The sequence below is a fragment of the Sinohyriopsis cumingii genome, chromosome 3, assembly GCF_028554795.1.
Source record: "Sinohyriopsis cumingii isolate HCF-2022 chromosome 3, ASM2855479v2, whole genome shotgun sequence".
In the NCBI taxonomy this organism is placed as follows: Eukaryota; Metazoa; Mollusca; class Bivalvia; order Unionida; family Unionidae; genus Sinohyriopsis; species Sinohyriopsis cumingii.
In genome coordinates this window covers 62,665,300-62,684,511 of record NC_142963.1, presented here as the reverse complement: position 1 = coordinate 62,684,511, position 19,212 = coordinate 62,665,300, and the positions used below count along the sequence as shown (strand labels likewise).

At 41.3% G+C, this 19,212-nt stretch overlaps 1 protein-coding gene across 1 annotated transcript in view; it reads left to right on the top strand.

Moving 5' to 3' along the window:
* Window positions 1–19,212, top strand: part of LOC149802973 (cadherin-23-like) — a 110,081-nt gene that overhangs the window by 56,132 nt on the left and 34,737 nt on the right. Inside the window, exons 11-13 of the mRNA XM_089952512.1 lie at window positions 806–878; window positions 1,584–2,026; window positions 3,910–4,048. Of these exons, the coding sequence (XP_089808638.1) occupies window positions 806–878; window positions 1,584–2,026; window positions 3,910–4,048 (655 nt within the window). The remainder of the gene's footprint in view (window positions 1–805; window positions 879–1,583; window positions 2,027–3,909; window positions 4,049–19,212) is intronic.

The following is a 19,212-nucleotide window of genomic DNA, read 5'->3' as shown; positions in this document are numbered from 1 at the left end:
TTTAAAAATTGTGATTTTTTCTCGATTATTTTTTAATGAAATTGAAAATGTTAATTCTACTCATATTATCAAAGTCGAATATTTGTGACGAATCTTTCTATAGTCATGTCTTTAAAATGAATTTATTACTTGTTATAATCCCCGGTGTCCATAACATTGTTCATGCAGCCAACAAGTTCTTTTACTCTATACATGCAAAGTTCATATTTTTATGATGTTGATGGGCACCTAAGTACAAACCTTGGAAAGCAAAACCAAAAATGTAAAATGTAAAATGCTTAAAACTAATCCAACGAAAGTAAAGAGAACAGAATGTAAAGAAAGATCCATCAATGCCAGGTTATTTTACCTTCCTTTTTTATCTTGGTGATCATGAATGCATTTTGTTACTTAAAAAAAGGTATACAAATAATATCACAACTGCAGTATAGACTGATCAACTATATCAAAAGAACCTGGTATCGCCCAGCGATTGTTCCGAAGCCCAAAAATTGTTTTTTGCATGTTACTGTACGTGAGACACATACTATGTGCATACAATTTTTATTCAATAAATAAAACGTCAAAAGAAACAAAAACAAATCTCAAACGAGAAGAGTAGAAACTTAATGAAAATAAAATCGTCGTTGATATTAATTTAATCACGATAATTGAATCGACAAAATATTACAATCTGACGTTACTTATTCTATACGAAAATCACTATTGTAATTATCTAAACTTTCTTAGCAAATCTTGTACCTACATTTAAATATCGCCATAATATCACAGCCTATTCAAGTTAATAGTACACACGTTTTCACAGGATATGAATGATAACAAACCTCTATTTACCCTGGATCGATACAGCGGAACTATACCAGAAAATGCCTCAGAAGGTAATTTGTATCCCCCACCCCCTCTTTCTCCCTCTCATACTTTTATATTTGCAGCCTTTCTCTGTTCTTTTCTAACATTTACCAATAAGAGGAATATGTATAAAAATCATCACACAAACTGCTATTATATTATAACCTATGATCCATTGTATTTCGTGATACCATGATGTAAGGGTTCCTTGTTTCTTTATTGTTTCAGTTTTCCACACATTACCTTTATCATGGTCAGAAATCTTAAACATTTTGCTACTGTATGTCGCTGTACAAAATGTGTTTAAAAATAATAATGTTAGGCTGGCCGTGTGTCATTGTTCAATCATGCTAAATATTGTAATTAATGCTATATTGTCTAGCGGTAATCAGAAAAAAAGCTGACCAGGTAATTCCGCCATTAGTTCGTGTCCTCGTGCGCAAAATGCTACACGCATGCGTCTCATGATAATCTTTTCCCTTTAGGGCATACTTCAAACACTCCTTTAAAATCGCCTTTAGCTGACGAAGTGGTGTTTTAATTATAAATCTTATATTTAGAAAATCAATTACTTCGAATGCTTTCAAGCCTTATAAGAGTCTGTATACAGACATGATGATTTTTTAAATGGATTCGTGTGCAGTCATTCAACCATGTAGGACAGTGTGTAAATACATGATTTCGCACTTCTTATTTTACTGCGAAATTAATTTCATAATATTTATTTTTATCAGGGACACATGTGGGAACAGTGCATGCTACTGATGCTGATGCAACTGAGAGAAACAACCATATATTTTTAGCCATAGCCGCAGGTGCTTTTGACAATTTCCGCATCAATAGTTCTACCGGTGATGTATCAGTTCAAACCGGAGCTCGTTTCGATCGAGATAAAATCAGTTTGTATAATCTGACAATTATAGCGATAGACCAAGGTGAAAATCCTCATACGGCCACAACTACATTGAACGTCACAATTACAGACGTCAACAACAAGCCGCCATATTTTAGAAACAACAGTTACTCTGTGGAAGTGTGTGAAGACTACAATAGTACACGTGAAATAATAACCTGTGATGCTAAGGATCCAGATGAAAATTATTCTCTGAGTTACAGCATCATCGGTATCAAGGGATGGAATGAAATTGGAGAAATAGTCAAAGAATCTTTCATACAGGTGACTCTTAATAATCTTTTTAAGACTCTATAAACTTTAATGAATATCATACAATGTTTTATGAATGCAAATTCACAGCATAAACTGAGTTATAAAGTAATAAATAATTCTTCAGAGTATATTAATTCTCTTTGAGTACGCCATTAGTGAAGAAGAAGCGCTAACTTCATAAGAGCCAGTAGCTCACGACGAAGACAAGCATACACTCACAAGGTAGAGCCACTGCATATATATATATATATATATATATATATATATATATATATATATATATATATATATATATATATATGTGTGTGTGTGTGTGTGTGTGTGTGTGTGAGAGAGAGAGAGAGAGAGAAAGAGAGAGAGGAAGTGTGTCAATTCTTCATGCAGATTTTCATTTGCACGATTTAGCCTTAACGCGTATGGTCATATATGATTACTGCTCTACTGAAATAACCCTATGTATGTATGTATGTATGCATGTATGTATGTATGTATGTATGTGTGTATGCATGTATGTAAGTATGTATGTATGTATGTATGTATGTGTGTGTGCGTGTGTGTGTATATGTATGTATGTATGTATGTATGTATGTATGTATGTATGTATGTATGTATGTATGTATGCATGTATTGTTATGGTTCTATGGTTTTAAACTAAGAAACAGAAAATAGCGAAAAACATTACGCGTTGTAAAATTCAACAAATAATTTATTTCCCTGTAATACAAAGTTGACATTTAGAATTGTTGTTAATTACATCCCAAATAGTCTTCAAAGTTCTATAACAAATCCAAATGTACGAAGTTCCAATCCAGTGTTATTCCAAATAAATTCCAATATTGAATGTGTTGACGAGTCTATAGTCTTGAACATGCTAATGAGCCAATAGCATAGAATGTGGCGATGTGATAACAGTTTTTTGAAGGTAAGACACAACAATATAACCTATATGTATGTATGTATGTATGTATGTATGTATGTATGTATGTATGTATGTATGTATGTATTATTCTTCTGAAGACATAAGCTGATTACGCGATACATCTAGATTCTATCCAAATATTCATATTTACATAAAATGAATATGGAATAGACCATACAAGAGATGATATCTTTTTGAATGCGTAGCTTACGCAGAACGTGCAGATATGTTTAACTGTGTATTTCATATGCTTTATTTTAAAACCCGCGTCGATTTCCATGTTTATATTATTATAATTACTGTATTATTAGTATGGATCCATGTTATGTGAAAATACTCTGTAGACCTTCAGCATTTACGTGTTCTCTTATCAACCGTCTTTACCACTGCATTAATGTTACTGAAACCATAGCGTTTTGTAGTGTAGTCATATATCAGGGAGACTACATTTTTTGCACCATTGCAAAATCACAAGTTCTATATTTTCCCCATTAATTTGTGCATAGTTTGTTCAGAATGCTTTCAGTGTTCATCTTTATACTATATTCCGTTACAATAGGATTTAACTGTATTGAATATAAGTATATACGCTTAACTGAGTTAGCCCTTTTCTCGTTTATTTGTATACGTGTAATATTTCTTAACTGCATTATGTGATTCACGTATATCATTGCAACATAATGGCCTTTTTAACTCGCGGAATAACTATCGAATATAATACTGTGGAATAATATGCTATAATATTGTACAATCGCTGCATTTCAGCCAATTAACAATATTTATAATATTTCAAGTCTGTTACAATCAACCAGTATCAACAATATAATAAAAGTGGGCGCAACCATGCTTTACTCACGTGATTAGAACATATGACAATATATTAATTTTTATGTGGTTTATTTCCTTTATGGAAATGTAAGATATAATAATATACAACGCAAATTATTAACCGTGAAAATCAATTTATTGTCAGACTTACTTCAGGATAGACGAGAATGGGTCAGTGTTCGTCAATTCATCCTTAGATAGAGAAGCCGTGGAGAAGTTGGAGGTGATTCTCTCCGTGAATGATACTAAAACAGAAGAAAATCATTTAGATCAGACTGCAACGGGTAAGCAAGCGACAATCTGTGTAATTATGGTTGTAAAAGAGTTTTTTTTCCATTTGTAAATTTGACAAGTTTGCACTATAAAAGGGGAACAGATACAGTGTTTAAGGCAAGCTTTTGGTTTTGGTTTTAGGGGCATTAACACAATTTTTCAGCACATGATACACTGTAAATGGTGATCAGTATATGTTGGTGAAGGAAGAACCGTTGAAGACCCAGGGAAGAACCACCGACCTACGGGAAGATACTGGCAAGCTTTATCACATACCGACGTTGGTCGATTTGAGACTCGAACTCACGTGAACAGATGTGAGAAGTGTAAGTGATGTTTAAAGGCCATTGCCAAGGTAAGGTCAGGGTAAACATAATTTTGCACAGAACTATAGATTCATATTTTCAAAAAGATGAATGAGTTTTAACATTGACTTTTCGTTTGATCTACGCAAATGAAATATGACATTCGATTAGATACAGTGGTTTTTGAAGAGAAAATTTAGAAGAAGATTGAATTGATTGTTCAAGGAGCAAGATCCATGAGACAAAGAGTAAGACTTTTGTTCAATAATACCCACTAGGCAATCATACCCTACTATTACGTAAGTAGTGAAGGGGGATATTATAGGGTCTATGGGACTTATCATTAAAAATACCCTTGGGACAATATAGGGTCTATGTAAATTTAACATGGAGAAAAATCGTGGGACAATATAGGGTCTATGGGAATTAACATGGCCAAAAACCCTGGGACAATATAGGGTCTATGGGAATTAACATGGAGAAAAACCCCTGGGACAATATAGGGTCTATGTAAATTTAACATGGCCAAAAACCCCTGGGACAATATAGGGTCTATGTAAAATTGAAACAGGGAGGGTCTCTATTTTTTTTTTTAAAATAAAAAATAAAATAAAAAAAGGGGTAGGCAATGGAAAGGCTATCTCTTTTCGAGAAATATGGCTGGCCCTGAAAAGGGCCTTTGGGTTTTCTTCTTCTTCTAATTTCTTCTTTTCCTCCACCAAGTTCTTATTTTATCTCCTACACTCTTCTTCTCTTTCTTTTTTTTTTTCTTCTCCTCCTCTTCTTTCTTCTTCTCTTCCTCCTCTTCTTTCTTCCTCTTTTCATTTTCTTCTTCTTTTTCAATTTTTTCGTTCCATGTTCTTATTCTTATCTTTTCCTCTTCATCCTCCTTCTCCTCCTTTATTTCCTTCATTACACCACTTATCATATCCTTTGCTTTTCTTAAATTGTTAATTTCCATTTTTACTTTATGCGGACTATAAGAATAATGGTCTTCATTGAGTCGTACGAGCATTTGTTCTATCATTCCCAAATTGTCAAGGACGTCTTGCAATGATTGGAATTTATCGAGGTGGTTCGAAGCCATCTTCTTTGTAGAATGGTTCCAACGACGAACATGGTGGGTTCTTATAGTGAAAGCGCGGACGTGATGGAAAACATCCCCATAAAACATATAATTGATCTTACCTAGATCATGACCGAACATCGCGCGTACGTGAAGGAAAACATCCCTTTACTTTCTCATTTCATATAATATAACCACAACTTTACTCTCTACATACTCTAAGAATCAATAAATAAACCCATAATCTACTATTCACACAAACTTACTTCATCATTTACAAACACAAACACACATACACTTCCACTATTAATAAAGAGTTAGTGTTTATATTCACACTACTCTACCTACACACATTGGCAAATCGATCGTTATTTCTTTTCTAGAGTATTGGGTAGCCCTGAAAAGGGCTGTTTTGTTTGGAACTTCATGGACACCTGGTTAATGGTGGCACCTTCCAGGCCTGGCGCCACATACACATCTTATCCCCCAGTTACTTTTTACCTTTTGGGGGGAGAGAGCAGAGGCAGGATATGTCGCTTCAGAATCCCAATTTTCGCTCTCTGGGATTTTGAAATTTCTTCTCTCCTTTTCCTCCTCCTCTTCTTTGTTTCTTCTTTCCTCTTTATATCTTCTTTCTTCCTCTTCTTTATATCTTCTCTCCTCCTCTTCTTTGTTTCTTCTTTCCTCCTCTCTTATCCTTCCCTCCTCGACAATGGCTTCCGCAGCCAGTTCATTTAATATGCGCCTGGCATATTCCAGATGCACATGAAGCTCCAACAGTTTCTCAAGTCTCGTGTTCATTTTTTGGCGTTGATCAATCAACAAGGGTAGCTGGACTGCCGAACGAGTTTCAATTTATACTGAAAGCGCGGACGTGAAGGAAAACATCCCCCTAATAACATAAAATTCATCTTACCTAGATCATGACCAAAAAAAAAAACAACAACGCGCGGACCTAAAAGAAACACTTACTCACTTTTTATGCTACCCATTACTATTTTAAAATTTTTTATAAATCACTTCAATAGACTATCCACATACGCAAATCAATCCAATCTAACCCCAAATATACACCTCAAACACTAAGAAAAGATATCATTTTAATCTACTATCCTTACCAACTTACGTGAGCGCTTACAAACACAAACACACAAACTCACAAACACATACCCTCACATTTTTTTTAAAGCAAGAGTTAGTGTTTATTTTCACACTACTCTACCTACACACATTGGCAAATGGATCGTTATTTCTTTTCTAGAGTATTGGGTAGCCCTGAAAAGGGCTGTTTTTTTGTTTGCTATGGCATTCTTTTTTTAGTTTCTAAGAATGCGATGTCCTCTGAAGATAGACTTTCTGGCGATAGGTCTGCTTCTTCGGAAAGAGAAGAAGAACTCTTTGGTGTCGATACGACAATCGACAAAGCCTCTGTCAGCTTCAGGTTGCTGCTGCTGCTGTTGTTGTTGTTGCTGCTGTTGCTGCTGCTGTCTCTGAAGTCTGTACTTCTCTGTCCATTCTTCTTTTTCCCTGTTCATTTCTTCTCTGAAGAGCTCTTCTATCAGGTCTTCAGTGATTTTTAACATTCTCACATTCTCTATTTCTTCTGGCTTTGGTATCAGACTGTGTCTGACCCTATGCAAATTCACGTAGGCTTCGTTGAGCTTGGCTAGTTTGGAACACATCTTCTTAGGAGGATGAGTCGACAATGGATGGTTAGACTGGAAACAACCCGGTTCTTAAAGTCAAAGCGCGGACGTGAAGGAAAACATCCCCCACACGGTTTTCGAGCCGCAACGTTCAATGAGTGTCATGAGAGGGATAGTAAGAAGTCAAAGAGCATCAATCCAACATTCTTCTAGCTAAACAAACCACAAAGGCATTTTTTTTCAAAACACAACATTTTTTATTCAAAAATCACTTAACACTAAACAACAACTCTAATATTTTTAACAATAATCCAACACTATAACATCAAACAATCTTTTTAAATACAATCTACTTTGAACAGGGTTGACAACGTTGTGAATGAAATTGTGATTTCCATTGTTGGAAATCATTAGGCCATTGATGGACACTACGTTTCCTAGCTTGAGACAAAAGATAAGCATAATGGTCACAAAACCATCGATCTACTTTCACATCGTTTCTAGCAGAAGAACGAGGATCAAAATGAGTCACTAAATGTTCTAAGGAATAGCCCAGGCTGCGATGATGCAGAAAATACACACAGTACTGTCCACACACCAAGGAATCTGTGCCTTGTAATTTCAAGTTATTGAATCGGGTGGTTTGAGCATTTCTTCTCATAAAGTCGATGATATCGTCTTCCAAAGGGGGCAATCAGTACGAATCGAAATATTCCACACATCCTTCTTGAGGAAAGTAAACGGCTACCCAGTGGGTTCCTGGGAGATGACTGTCGTCCGTGTTGATCACGTAAGCTTGATGGTCTTTAGGTTTGCGATGAGGGAGTTCATCTTTAGCACAGACGACAGGATTCCAAGAAGCCGTATACGAACTGTGGTTCAAAAGGTAATAAAGTTCCCAGGTATCCATGTTTTCTTCTTCTTCACAGGTAATAATAAGTCGTCAATTCGATCCTGACTTTTTGCTTGAAAATGTCTGACGAATAAACGGTTATTCGTTTTGTTTCCTCACTCTGATTCAGGAGAGCTTCGATGCGATGGATCTCTTGAGTGGTTAATGGTGGACAAGAATGTTCACGCAAGTCTTTATACCACTGGTGCAACACGTCTTTGTTCGAGATGAGACTCCAAGCTTCGTCCAGATACTCGTCCAATTTTTCTTCTTGACTTAACATTAGGCATTTATCGTGTTGAATTTGACTGGGATGATCGTTTTGACATCCATAGCAATTTTTCTTGATCAATTCCGTCATTTTGTCGACCAAGTGTTTGGCAAAACAGGAGACTAAATGGGCTTCTTGTTCTGGCCATCTTGACTTCATCATGATCACTTCTTCTTCTTTTTCCACGGTCTCCTCACATTCCATCTCCAAAGTTTCTCTACTAGGTAAAGAGGGAGAACAGTCTTCCATGACTTCTAATAGTCTAGAATGACTTCTCTCAAACTGTTGATTTCTAATGTATTATCGAATTCTGCATACAGGATGACGTTCACTGTCTCGTCCAGTGGTTCTGCAAACTGAAGTTCCACACGAATCTGGCCTGATTTTATAGGGTGGAAATGTCCCTCGTCGCTGCCTTGGTCTGGAGTGAAATCGAAAGCCCACAAAGCATAGCCTCCTGCGTAATCCTCGTACGTAATGCCATGACTGGTGTTGGTTCCTAACTGGCCGGTGGCTTCGTACAGGGACAAGTACGACCTCAAGTAATTCTTCTCTTGAAAGTTAGGTTCGAAAGGTCGGGTACACAAGGTCTTGCCATCGCGACTGACTTCGATTTTCTTCACGTTGAAGTGTTGAAAGTGGAAAGGATTTTCATCGAAGGCTCCGTTGAAGGCTGAATTCTCGACCATACAAAGGATTAAACGCTTGGGTAACTGTCCTTGGAACAGATGATCTTCGATCATGGAATGATGGTTAGCGGGAATGGTGAACGTTTTCACTTCCACACGTCGTATGGGATACTTGGCGGTCGTTCTGCTCAACGTTTGACTGATGTCGTTTCCCACTTTAGGTAACACTTCCACCCGTCGTACGTAGAGTTTGGCCTCCTCGATTTTGCTTTTAGGATTGCCAGCAGTTTTATCGGCCAACAAATGGAAAGCGGTACTGCTGCGATTCAGTCTCAGGCGGACATTGACCCCGTTCAGCAAATATTTCTCTTGCAACCACATGTCCAAATGTAAACGATCCATCAGTTCTAAACTCTTTCCATCTTTGATTCTGTTTTTTCTTTCCCCAAAGCCATCATTGGTACCTGCGTCACCTATCTTAAACTTGCCCGCTTCATCAGATTCCCATACCACACAGGCATTGAGATGAGTATCCTTGGCATCTATTCCGTACGTCAAGAGATTTTCCAGGTAGGCACGGTAAGGGTATGTATCCATGCTGCTACTGACCAGTTTGTTATTCAAGTATAAGTCCACTGAGCTGAACAAGGAATGCATGAAATTGTTGACAGGAGCTATATTCTCATCGTCTCCTACTGTACCATTATCCTTATCTAGAACTTTGACTTTCAAGTACAAGTAACTGCTATTCAGATCGATGTAATCTTCGGGCTGTCCTTTGATTTCAAACTCGATGGGAGCGGAATCGGCCAATGAGGAGACAGGATGAAATTCCACCCATTGGGATTCTTGCATGGTCATCATCGTGGGGGGCATGGCAAACAGATCCAGTTCCGTCTTGGAACAGGCGCAAGACTCTCGGTGCATCATTTTTTTGTTCTGTTCTTTCTCAATAATCGAAAACGTCTAAGTCTCGAACGGTTCTTCTTCTTTTCTTGATCTTTCTCGCTTGAAGTCTGGTGAAAGGATGTTTTCTTCGTCGTCTCTTTCTGCCTTGTCCTTGCTGAATGCTTGATTCGGTAGCGTGCAGGGCATTTATAGGTGTGTCTCGTCGACCCAAAATGTCTTTGCCCGTTTGCAGCAAGACATTTTTGCCAGCCCTCATGAAGGCTTCTTTAGGGTTTTGTTTGTCGATGATGACATTTTGGAGAAATTCTTTGCCTTGTGTCAGTGCCGCATCTTTCAAGGCGTGCAATCCGCGTGTCACCATCGGTTTCAACACCGGGGCCACCGAACGAAAGGCTGATTTCAACATGTCTCCTAAACCGTGTCCTCGCTGTCGAGCAACCCCTCGGTACACTGGATACATGACTTATTTACGAGTCGTGAGAGAACCGTTTTCGAAAATGGAGTTTCACCGTGACTTTTCCTTTGGTGAATGGAATATTTTGTCCCAGATCTCCTTTTATAGCAATGTTGACCGTGTCCAAATACGACTTGCTGACGGGCAAATAATGAGGATGGACAAATTCGCGGTGAACGTGGTAAGTGTTTCCACCTTCCTCCTCAGTGGCCATGGCAGAATTTACTTTGAAAGGAATGACACGCAGTAACGGTACGGAGGTGTGTCCCACCACGTTGTACTCCACCACATCGGAGTACACAAAGATCAAATTCAGTCCCTGGTTCAGTTCTACCGGGAAACGAAAATACCTCGCAAAATGCCTGTCGTTGTCAATCTCTGCCATTTTAATCGTTTTGGTATGCTTATCCGTGACCAAATTGAGGTCTCCACCCAGAATGTCATACAATCCAGGGCAAAATTTAATACGTATACTTTTTTCCTCACTTTCAAATTTGATGAGTAGACGGTGAGACAGTTTGTGGTACTCCATGGTGACACGTTTTTTTAGTCCGGTCAGAACTTTGTCAAAGGCTGCATAGAATTTGTCAGCGATGGCCTCCACCAGATGTTGACCACTAAAATAATGGCCTGAGTTAATTTTAAAGTGATACACGTAAAGAGGAGGAGAAGTGTCACTACTGCGGGGTATTGGGGTCTTGGGAAGTGATTTATGTTGAGAAGTGGCCGTCATGGTTTGCTGCACTGTTGGGTCCAGAATTTCGACGTCAAAAGTGTTTTGAGTTTCAGTGATGTTTTTGATTTGTGTTGGGTGAATCATTTCTACCAAAGCCACTTCCCAATGGGCTTCGTGATCTAAGGGGATGGCCTGAGGTAATTTGGCCGTGTAACAGCACAACGTGTTGTGGGGAAACACCTCCATGGAACTGTCACTGGGTAAGGTTAAGTAAAATTGGTTTTGGTGACTCATAATTCCAGAGTTCTGTGGCTGTCCGAGGGGTTATTACTGGACGTCAGAGGCGTGTCTCCACCAAAAATGGGGTTCTGGTTGTGGTTGGACTGGTGACTGGCATTGGCACTGGACACAAGGTTCCCGTGGTTTCCGTTCGAGGAGAATTTCAGGGAAGGATTGGGAAGCAGGTAACCGATGCAACTGCTCAATAAAATGGTCCACAATTGTTTGTCTCCTTGTTGCAAACTCAAATTGGCAATGGCTGCCCCGATGACACAATACACCACGAAGATTTGGCAGAAAAAGACGATTTGCGTTTTAGGCACACGTTCTCCACACCACACCCACAAGGGTTGTTTTTGTAAATCTTGCACAGAAGAACTGGGTGAAGAAGGAGTGGTCGACGTAGCTGCGTCTGCTGTGTGAAATGGCATGATGGTCACTTCTTCTTTTTATATTCGATGACTTGCGAAGCGTCGATCCAAGAATCGAAACTGGGTGGATATCCTTTCCAACGTACTTTGACTTCTTTGACACGTCGTTTGTCCACTTTACGGGTTCTGCGTTCGAGAATGCTTTCGATGTCGTACACGTCGTCTTCCTTTTTGGTGACACGTTGTAACTCGGGCAAATAAAACGTTCCTTTGAGCACTTCTCCGTTTATGTCTTCCAATTTATAGACGGTAGGATGACGGCCATGCACTCGTCCAGTGACACGAAACAATTCGGTCGTCCAGTTAGGTGAGTAACCTTTGTCGAAAGTGCGTTTGGTTTTGCCAATGCGCACCCAATCTCCTACGGCCAACTCTCTACTTTTCTTGGGGACAGCCCTCGTCGGGGACGTACCAAACAGGCGCTCGAACACCAACACTTCGTTGTCGGGAGTCACGTCTTGCGGGGCACGTCCGATGCTTCGATGGTAAGATTGGTTGTACGCTTGCACCAGGTGCGGTAAGATGTCGATGTACTTCAGAGTGTGGTGATGCGTAAAATATTTCCACATGCGTTCTTTCAAAGTACGTTGAAAACGTTCCACGATGCTGGCTTTGGTTTCGGGATTCTCGGTGGTAAAAAAATGAATGTCACGTTTCTTTAATTCTTTTTGGAAAGCTTGGTTCAGAAATTCGGTGCCTTTGTCCGTTTGCCATCGAAGAGGGTGACGACCGCTTTGTTTCAACACCCGTTGCAGGGCTCGCACTAACTCGCTGCTGGATTTGGAAGTCAAGGGCACGACCCAGGCAAATTTGGAAAAGACGTCGATGACACAAAACAAATATTTGTAGCCACGATTGTAGCTGGCCAAATGAGAGACATCGGCTAAATCGGCTTGCCATTGATGATCGATGCCTTCCACTCGGGTGCGACTTCTGGCAAACTTGCGTCGAATGGGTTTGTGTAAAGTGTAGGTAGCTTGTTCTTGTAACCATCGTTGCACTTGAGGTAAACGGAGACTTTTCAGTCGAGTTTTGGCAGCACGATACAATTTTTGAACTCCTGCGTAACCTGCAGGATGGGAGGGATCGTAGTAAATGCTGGCTAAGACTTTTTCCATTTTTTTTTTGGTGTGTTAATAAGTCACCCACTCTTCGTTGATGCTACTTTGGGTGGGACGAAAGGGTGGTTTGGAAACGGATTTACGTGTCCGATGGGCTACGGGAGTAGAAGTCGAAGGTAGTGGTGGAGGTGGAGGTGGTAATGGAATGGCTTTGGTCTTCTTTTCTTTTTTCACTTCTGGTTTCCCTTCTTTCTTTTTCACTTCTGTCGAAGGAGGCGTGGACATCATCTTTTTAACCCAAGCTTTCATTTCTTCTCGTTGAGGTGTGGGGGACGGGGTCAACAAGGATGCTGCAATCTTACTCGAAATGGGAGCTGCTGACGGTGTTTGAAACACTTCTCGCATCTCTTCTTCCTCAGGTCTTCGTGGGGTAGCATCTCTGGTGACCCCTGGGGATGGTAGTAGTGGTGGTGGTGGTAGTGATGATGGAGCTGGACTTTTCATCAAGGTCTTAAAATCTTTCAGAGTGGATAGAGCTGTTTCGTCTAAAGCTTTCTGGTGAAAGAGTTGCAGTCGTTGCAAGAGTTGACCGTACTTTTGCGATTTTTCTGTTTCGGACAAATCTTGGCGATCCATCAAGGACTGCAATTCGTGTTGTAACTGGGACATCTCGCTCAAATTGGGATTGGGAGGTAAATGCGGGGTGCGTTGTTCTTGCCACCGATGGTATTCCATCCATCGTTTGTAAGGCACTAAAGCTAGTTTTCGTCCTTCCATGGGGTTGTCAGGGGTCGATTCTGAGATCTTGGGACTTTCGAAGGCCTTTTTATCTTGCTCCCACCAGTCCTCCCAACATGGTTCCCAAGACTCCTTTCAGTATGGGGCCTAACAAGAGAGGCAAAATGCCTCCACGTTGCACTAACATCTTCTTTTTTTGACGAATGGGAATTTTCTTTCGAACCATTTGGCGAAGAACGTGACGATGTTTGCCTAAGCATTGTTTCTGGTGTTTGGACAAAGGGATCGTGCCTTTCAAAACGTTCAAACAACATTCGCACACGGTATCGATGACCTCTTTGGAGGCCGTTTGAATGAGTTTTTTTCGTAGGGGTGGAGAAGCTTTGGACAGGACAGATAACAGGTCCCCATGTTTGGCTAAACGTGGTGGCAGTCCTTTCCTTTTCTTTCCTTGGGGTTTTTTGGAGGGTGACATCTTTGAGTCTTTAGGAGCACCAAAAAAACACTGATACCCTACTCGGTCACAGGCCTTTTTTATACTGGAACGCGTCGCCACTGATTGTCTTTACGGCGTATTAGTTTGAGGACAGGCATGACACGTCGTGCAGGGGTACGTAACGGACTAAATCGAGTCAGTTCTTGCTTGGACAAATCCAGTAAACTTTGTAACATGCCCGATCTTTCATGGACTTTGATTTTGGGAGAAGGTACTTTGTGAGCAGCAGCCACTGCCACTAAATTGGAGGGTCCTGCCACTGGGGAAGTTCTTTTGGGGGTCATCAACGGAGAAGTTCTTGGTGTGATTAACGTCTCCAAATACTCTTCAGTTCCTGGTGACATCAACGGAGAGGTGGATAAACGTGAGGCTGTCGGAGACACAGTCACCGCTGTGGCAGGTCGTGGTTTGCGAGTGTAAGGCTGCGTCCTGGCCGCAGTGCCTCTCTTGCGACTAGTTTTCTTCTGTGGACTTTTCTTTTTCTGAGGACTTTTTCTCTGTTTCTTTTTCTGGGGGCTTCTTTTCTTTTTCCGGGGTGGTGACTGGTAAGAGGAGGGTCCTGCCACTGGAGAAGTTCTCCTTGGGGACCTGGTCTTTTTCTTTTTCTTCTTGGGGATTCGTTGAACTTTTGTCTTGGGGATAACTTTGGGGGCATTAGGATCCCATCTTAAGAGTGAGCGAATGATGACCCCTCCTAGAGTACCGCTCCCTCCAGGTTTCAAAATGATTTGTTTTTTGGTTTGAGTGTCGATGCGGGGATCGGCCAGTTGGACCAAAGCGACTTTGTTTCGATCGAAAAAGCGTTTGGTTTGATGAGGAATCTGAATGATTCCTTGGAGTATTTGACGTGCCGTCACCGTGAACCATCGTAAGACTTCTTTGAGACTAGCTTCTAAGACACGAGCTCGTGTTTGTGGATCTTTTTCTCGACTGATGCCATACAAGGCACGAATCAATTTGACGGGAAGATGCGACTGAAGGGACGTCATGTTCACACTGTGTGAGACAGACGAAAAGGGTCTGAGGTTTTTATAGATTTTTTGATGGGGAGTGAAATGAAGTCGAGGACGGAGACGTGTACAGGACAGGCCCTCCGTCTTGGCACCAGTGGTGAAACAAGTGGGTACGAAATCGCAAATCCTCGGGAGTGGTAGGTTTCAAATCGACGAGTAAATAGGCGTGTGGCGTTTGAGTGGCATCGTCGTACGCCTGAGTCAGCCAAGGCGTTCCTAACTGTTTGGCTAAGACTTGCACTTGCGATTTATCTCGAGGGCTTTTAAACAAGACCACGTAATGTGCATTGAGACTGATGGTGCGATGGGCTTTACTTTGTTGAAACAAATTTTGGGTGATGTAAACGACACTGGCATTACGGTGATGCCCTTTGCGCGTGAACCACAATTTAATTTCTTCTTCGTCTTCTCCTAACATGTCGTCGAAAATGACCAAATGGGTTTGACGGGAGTCAGAGACGATGCCGTCGTCTTCTTTAGGAATGCCTTCCACAAACACGATGGAATCGCCTTGACTTTCTCGCAAGAGGCTGTACGCCGATTGCCACTCTTTGTAACACCACACGATCCGTTGAGGGGGTCGATCGATCAAATGATGTTTATGTTCGATCAAACGTTTGACGAATTCGGTTTTGCCTGAACCGCTAGGTCCAGCAATGAGCATGTTAAAGGGATGGCGAAGATACAAAGCCTCCCAACTGGCACGATCTAAGTGTTCGTCGATGACTTTGACAGTAGAGGAAGAGGGAGCAGAGACAGCAGAGGTAGTCATGGTGTGAGAAATGTCACTTGTGACACGAAAAACAAACAAGACAAGAGTTTATATACTTTTTCAGAACACGTTTATTGAATGTTTTTTTTCAAACATGAATACGAAAGACAAAAATACATAAAAGCCAAAGGCTTAAGTACAAGGATAAAAGGCACATGATAACCATGAACGTGGAATAAACACAAGTGTCTGTACAACATGTTTTGGGTAATGTTCTAACCAGTTCTATAGTAGGGGGTAAGGTCATACAAGTGTCCTCCCGAAAGGGTCTTTCAGGCCTGTCCACGACAGTCCTGTCCTGGGTGACGGGTTCTTCTGGCACCGTCACTAACACGGGTTGAAAAGTAACTTTTTTCCTTGAACAACTCTCGTGCATACTGGGCCACTTCTTGGGTCCAAGCCTCAAAACCCCATTCTTTCCAGGCACGGACATCTGTCCAGTGGGGATGTAAGTCACAAGCTACACACACATCGTCATACACGTCTTGGGTAGCTAAAAGTTGACGAATCTTTTTTTTCCTGTTGAGGTCGAGAAGTATCCAGATGAAACCGCAAGGCTTTGAGCAAAAGAAGTTTTTCGTGACCATTTAAGGCCATGGAGGTGGTAAGTACTGATCGTAAAGAGTCCACAAAGAATCGGCTGGTAAACGAAATCCCAGAAAACAAGTCACTAAGACACACACCACTTGTCGTCCCAAATTGAATGGATACAGTTCTTGTAATAATTGATGGTAATGATCCACGGTTTGAATATGGTCATTGAGTTCCTTCCACGGAATCTGTTGGATGACATACGACATAAGTCGTGGCATAGCAGCCTGTTTTTATAGTCTCTTTGTTTCGAAAAGAATACACGTACTTTCTAGCCAGTGATGTTCGTTTTCCAGTGGGGAATGTAAATCTTGCATACTGTAACCGAAACGTCAGAGTTCGATTAGAAGTTTCCTCTTCCGCTAAGTAGATTCCACGTAACAAATGTTGGTAATCCTTTACCTCGTCTTCCTCAAGGGGTTGCTCTAGGTGAATCTCGAAGTAACCAAAATGATCAACACGTGAATCATCGGGGGCCTGGAAGTATTGAACAAGGTCTGACCATTGAAACAATTTCTGACGAATCAGTTCTCTTATACCATTCAAGTACCAGTGGTTAAAGATCTGGTGACGTAACGGATGCAATTGTTCTTTACGTTTCACTTGTATTTTCACCAGCTCTCGGTAAATCCTTTCTCTCAATTCCACAGGCAAAGCACGAATGTTCTCTTGTAAAGTACTCATGAATAGGTCAGTCTGTACAATTCACAAAAGTAATCCACATAGTGAGTAATTTCTGACCACTGCCATTCAGGGTAACGTCCAAGAATGTCACTGAACTCTTTTGATGTAAACGGTCTAAAGCGATATAATAGGATGAATGCACCCTTGACCCAAAGAAATCTAACACACTGGTTGACTTTTTTCACTTTCCTCTTATGAATTTCTCGACACAAAAGTTCTACAGTGACCCATTGAGATTTCACTCTGGCAAACCCTTGCCAAAACTTCCTTGTAAATCTTCTCTTGCAGTTCTTTAGGTAATGATTCAATATCGTTTTTGAAATGAAGTTTAAGTACTGGTCTCGGTGATGTCCAACATTTGACTCCTAGCCAATCTGGTTTCTTCTTCGTCAACGACATGGTAAGTTACTTCAATGTCTCGGTCCCACTAAGGGTAAGTAATGACAATTCGGTGACCATCGAACATGTTCTACGTAGGCCGAATCTTGCGGTTCCCAGTGGTGAAGTGACACACCGCAACTGAAGCACTTGACTTTATCTCCTTCGCCCAAGTAGAAAAATCCGGTTCTGGCTAATTCTTCGGGGGTCGGTCCTCCCAGATACTTAGGCCATTTTCCTTTGAACGATTGAAGACGATTTTCAAAGTCGCAGTATTCCGACAAACGCACAGGAAACGAATATTCGTCTTTCACAGGTTCGTTTCGATGAGGGTTAAGTGACATAGGTAGGAGTTTGCTCAGGGCTGGATGACATCCGTAAGGGGGTAGACGTGAAGGTGAACATTCCCCTTTAAAACGAAACCCAGTAAAATGTCCAAGAGGACGAGCGGCATCACTTTCGCATCCCTCAGGTTTGACACGCACAGCATCACTTTCCATGATAGGGGTAGGGACACTAAAGTTCCCATGATGCTTTACGGCATCGCTCAGGTCACAAGGTACAGCATCGTACCCATCGCAAGGCTCACAATCGCATTCCACTTCTGAAGCCTCACACTTGAATTCTGCCTTTCTAAACAACTTGTTCTGTGTTTCTCTGAAAGTATTCATCTTGTTCGCTCGGTCTTGGTAGTCCCAATGAACTATCGATCTTGCCTAGGGTTCCTTTTTTATATACAGACCAATACCGACGTGACCATACGGCAACGTAAAGTGATTGGGAAGTCGCACTCGCTTCTGGTATACAATTTGATAGACTTTTTGCAAGGGTCGACTGACGATGTGGTGAGTGGGTAAACGTACAATCTTGTTCGGTTGATAGGTGGTCACTTTAAAGTTTCCATCCTCTCCCGATTGCAAGGCTTCTTTCAATACCCCAAAGTTGACCACTCGACTGGTACGATAATTCAGAGTCAGTCCTTTCACTTTGCACGTCGTGTGCACTTCTCCTTGTTTGTCCCGGTATTCGTAGCCGTAATTTTTGGGACCGCCACTGACGAAACTTAGAATCTTGTCGTCGGGATGCTCGTCTGTCCAGGCTCCTAAACGGTCTCCTTCGATGTTAGGGTGATGTTGAATCGGGTGATGGATGTAAATGCAACTGTCCGTGTCAAAGTACAGGACGCGTTCCCCTAACAGTTCTAAAGCTTCGTACAATTTTAAGCGAGCATGAGCTGTCACGTAAGCCGCAATGATGACATTTCCAAAAGGGTCGTCTTGTACAAAGTCCAGATCTTCTTCGTAATTGACCAAGGTTAAATTCTCTCGAACGACGTCCACGTGTTTCATGTATTTGGTTTTGTCGTGAATCATCTGGAAGTAGCGGGAAGGTTCTGTCAAATATTCCGTCTTGGGTAAACACGGTCGTTGTGCCATTTTACCCCACAAGCAATTTAACATCACTTTGGCAAACGATCGCCTGCCTTCGTTTTTCTCGATGTGGTCTAAAGTGATGCCTTCTTGTTCGTAGTATTTCTCTTTGAATTGTATTTGGTCTTCGGGAGTGTGACACCAGGAAGGATAGCCGCTGGCTTCTTGCTTCAGTTTCAAAAAGGCATCCACGTAGTCTGCGAAAATGCCTTTCTGCGTGGGGTCACCCTTGTGGTATTGTTGTGTCTTGGGAAAGTGGCAAATTTCGTACACTTCTAACAGTTGGTATCCCATGTCCAGAGCTTTGAACAATTCTACGCTGACCCAGGTTCCCGTCAAGGCCCGTTCTTCCTGGGTGTGCTGACAAGGTTGGTCTTGGTTGCACGTTTCGGCACAAGTACGGCACAAGGGAAACATCAGTTTGCCTTGACAATGGTGAGGTAAGACGGGATGG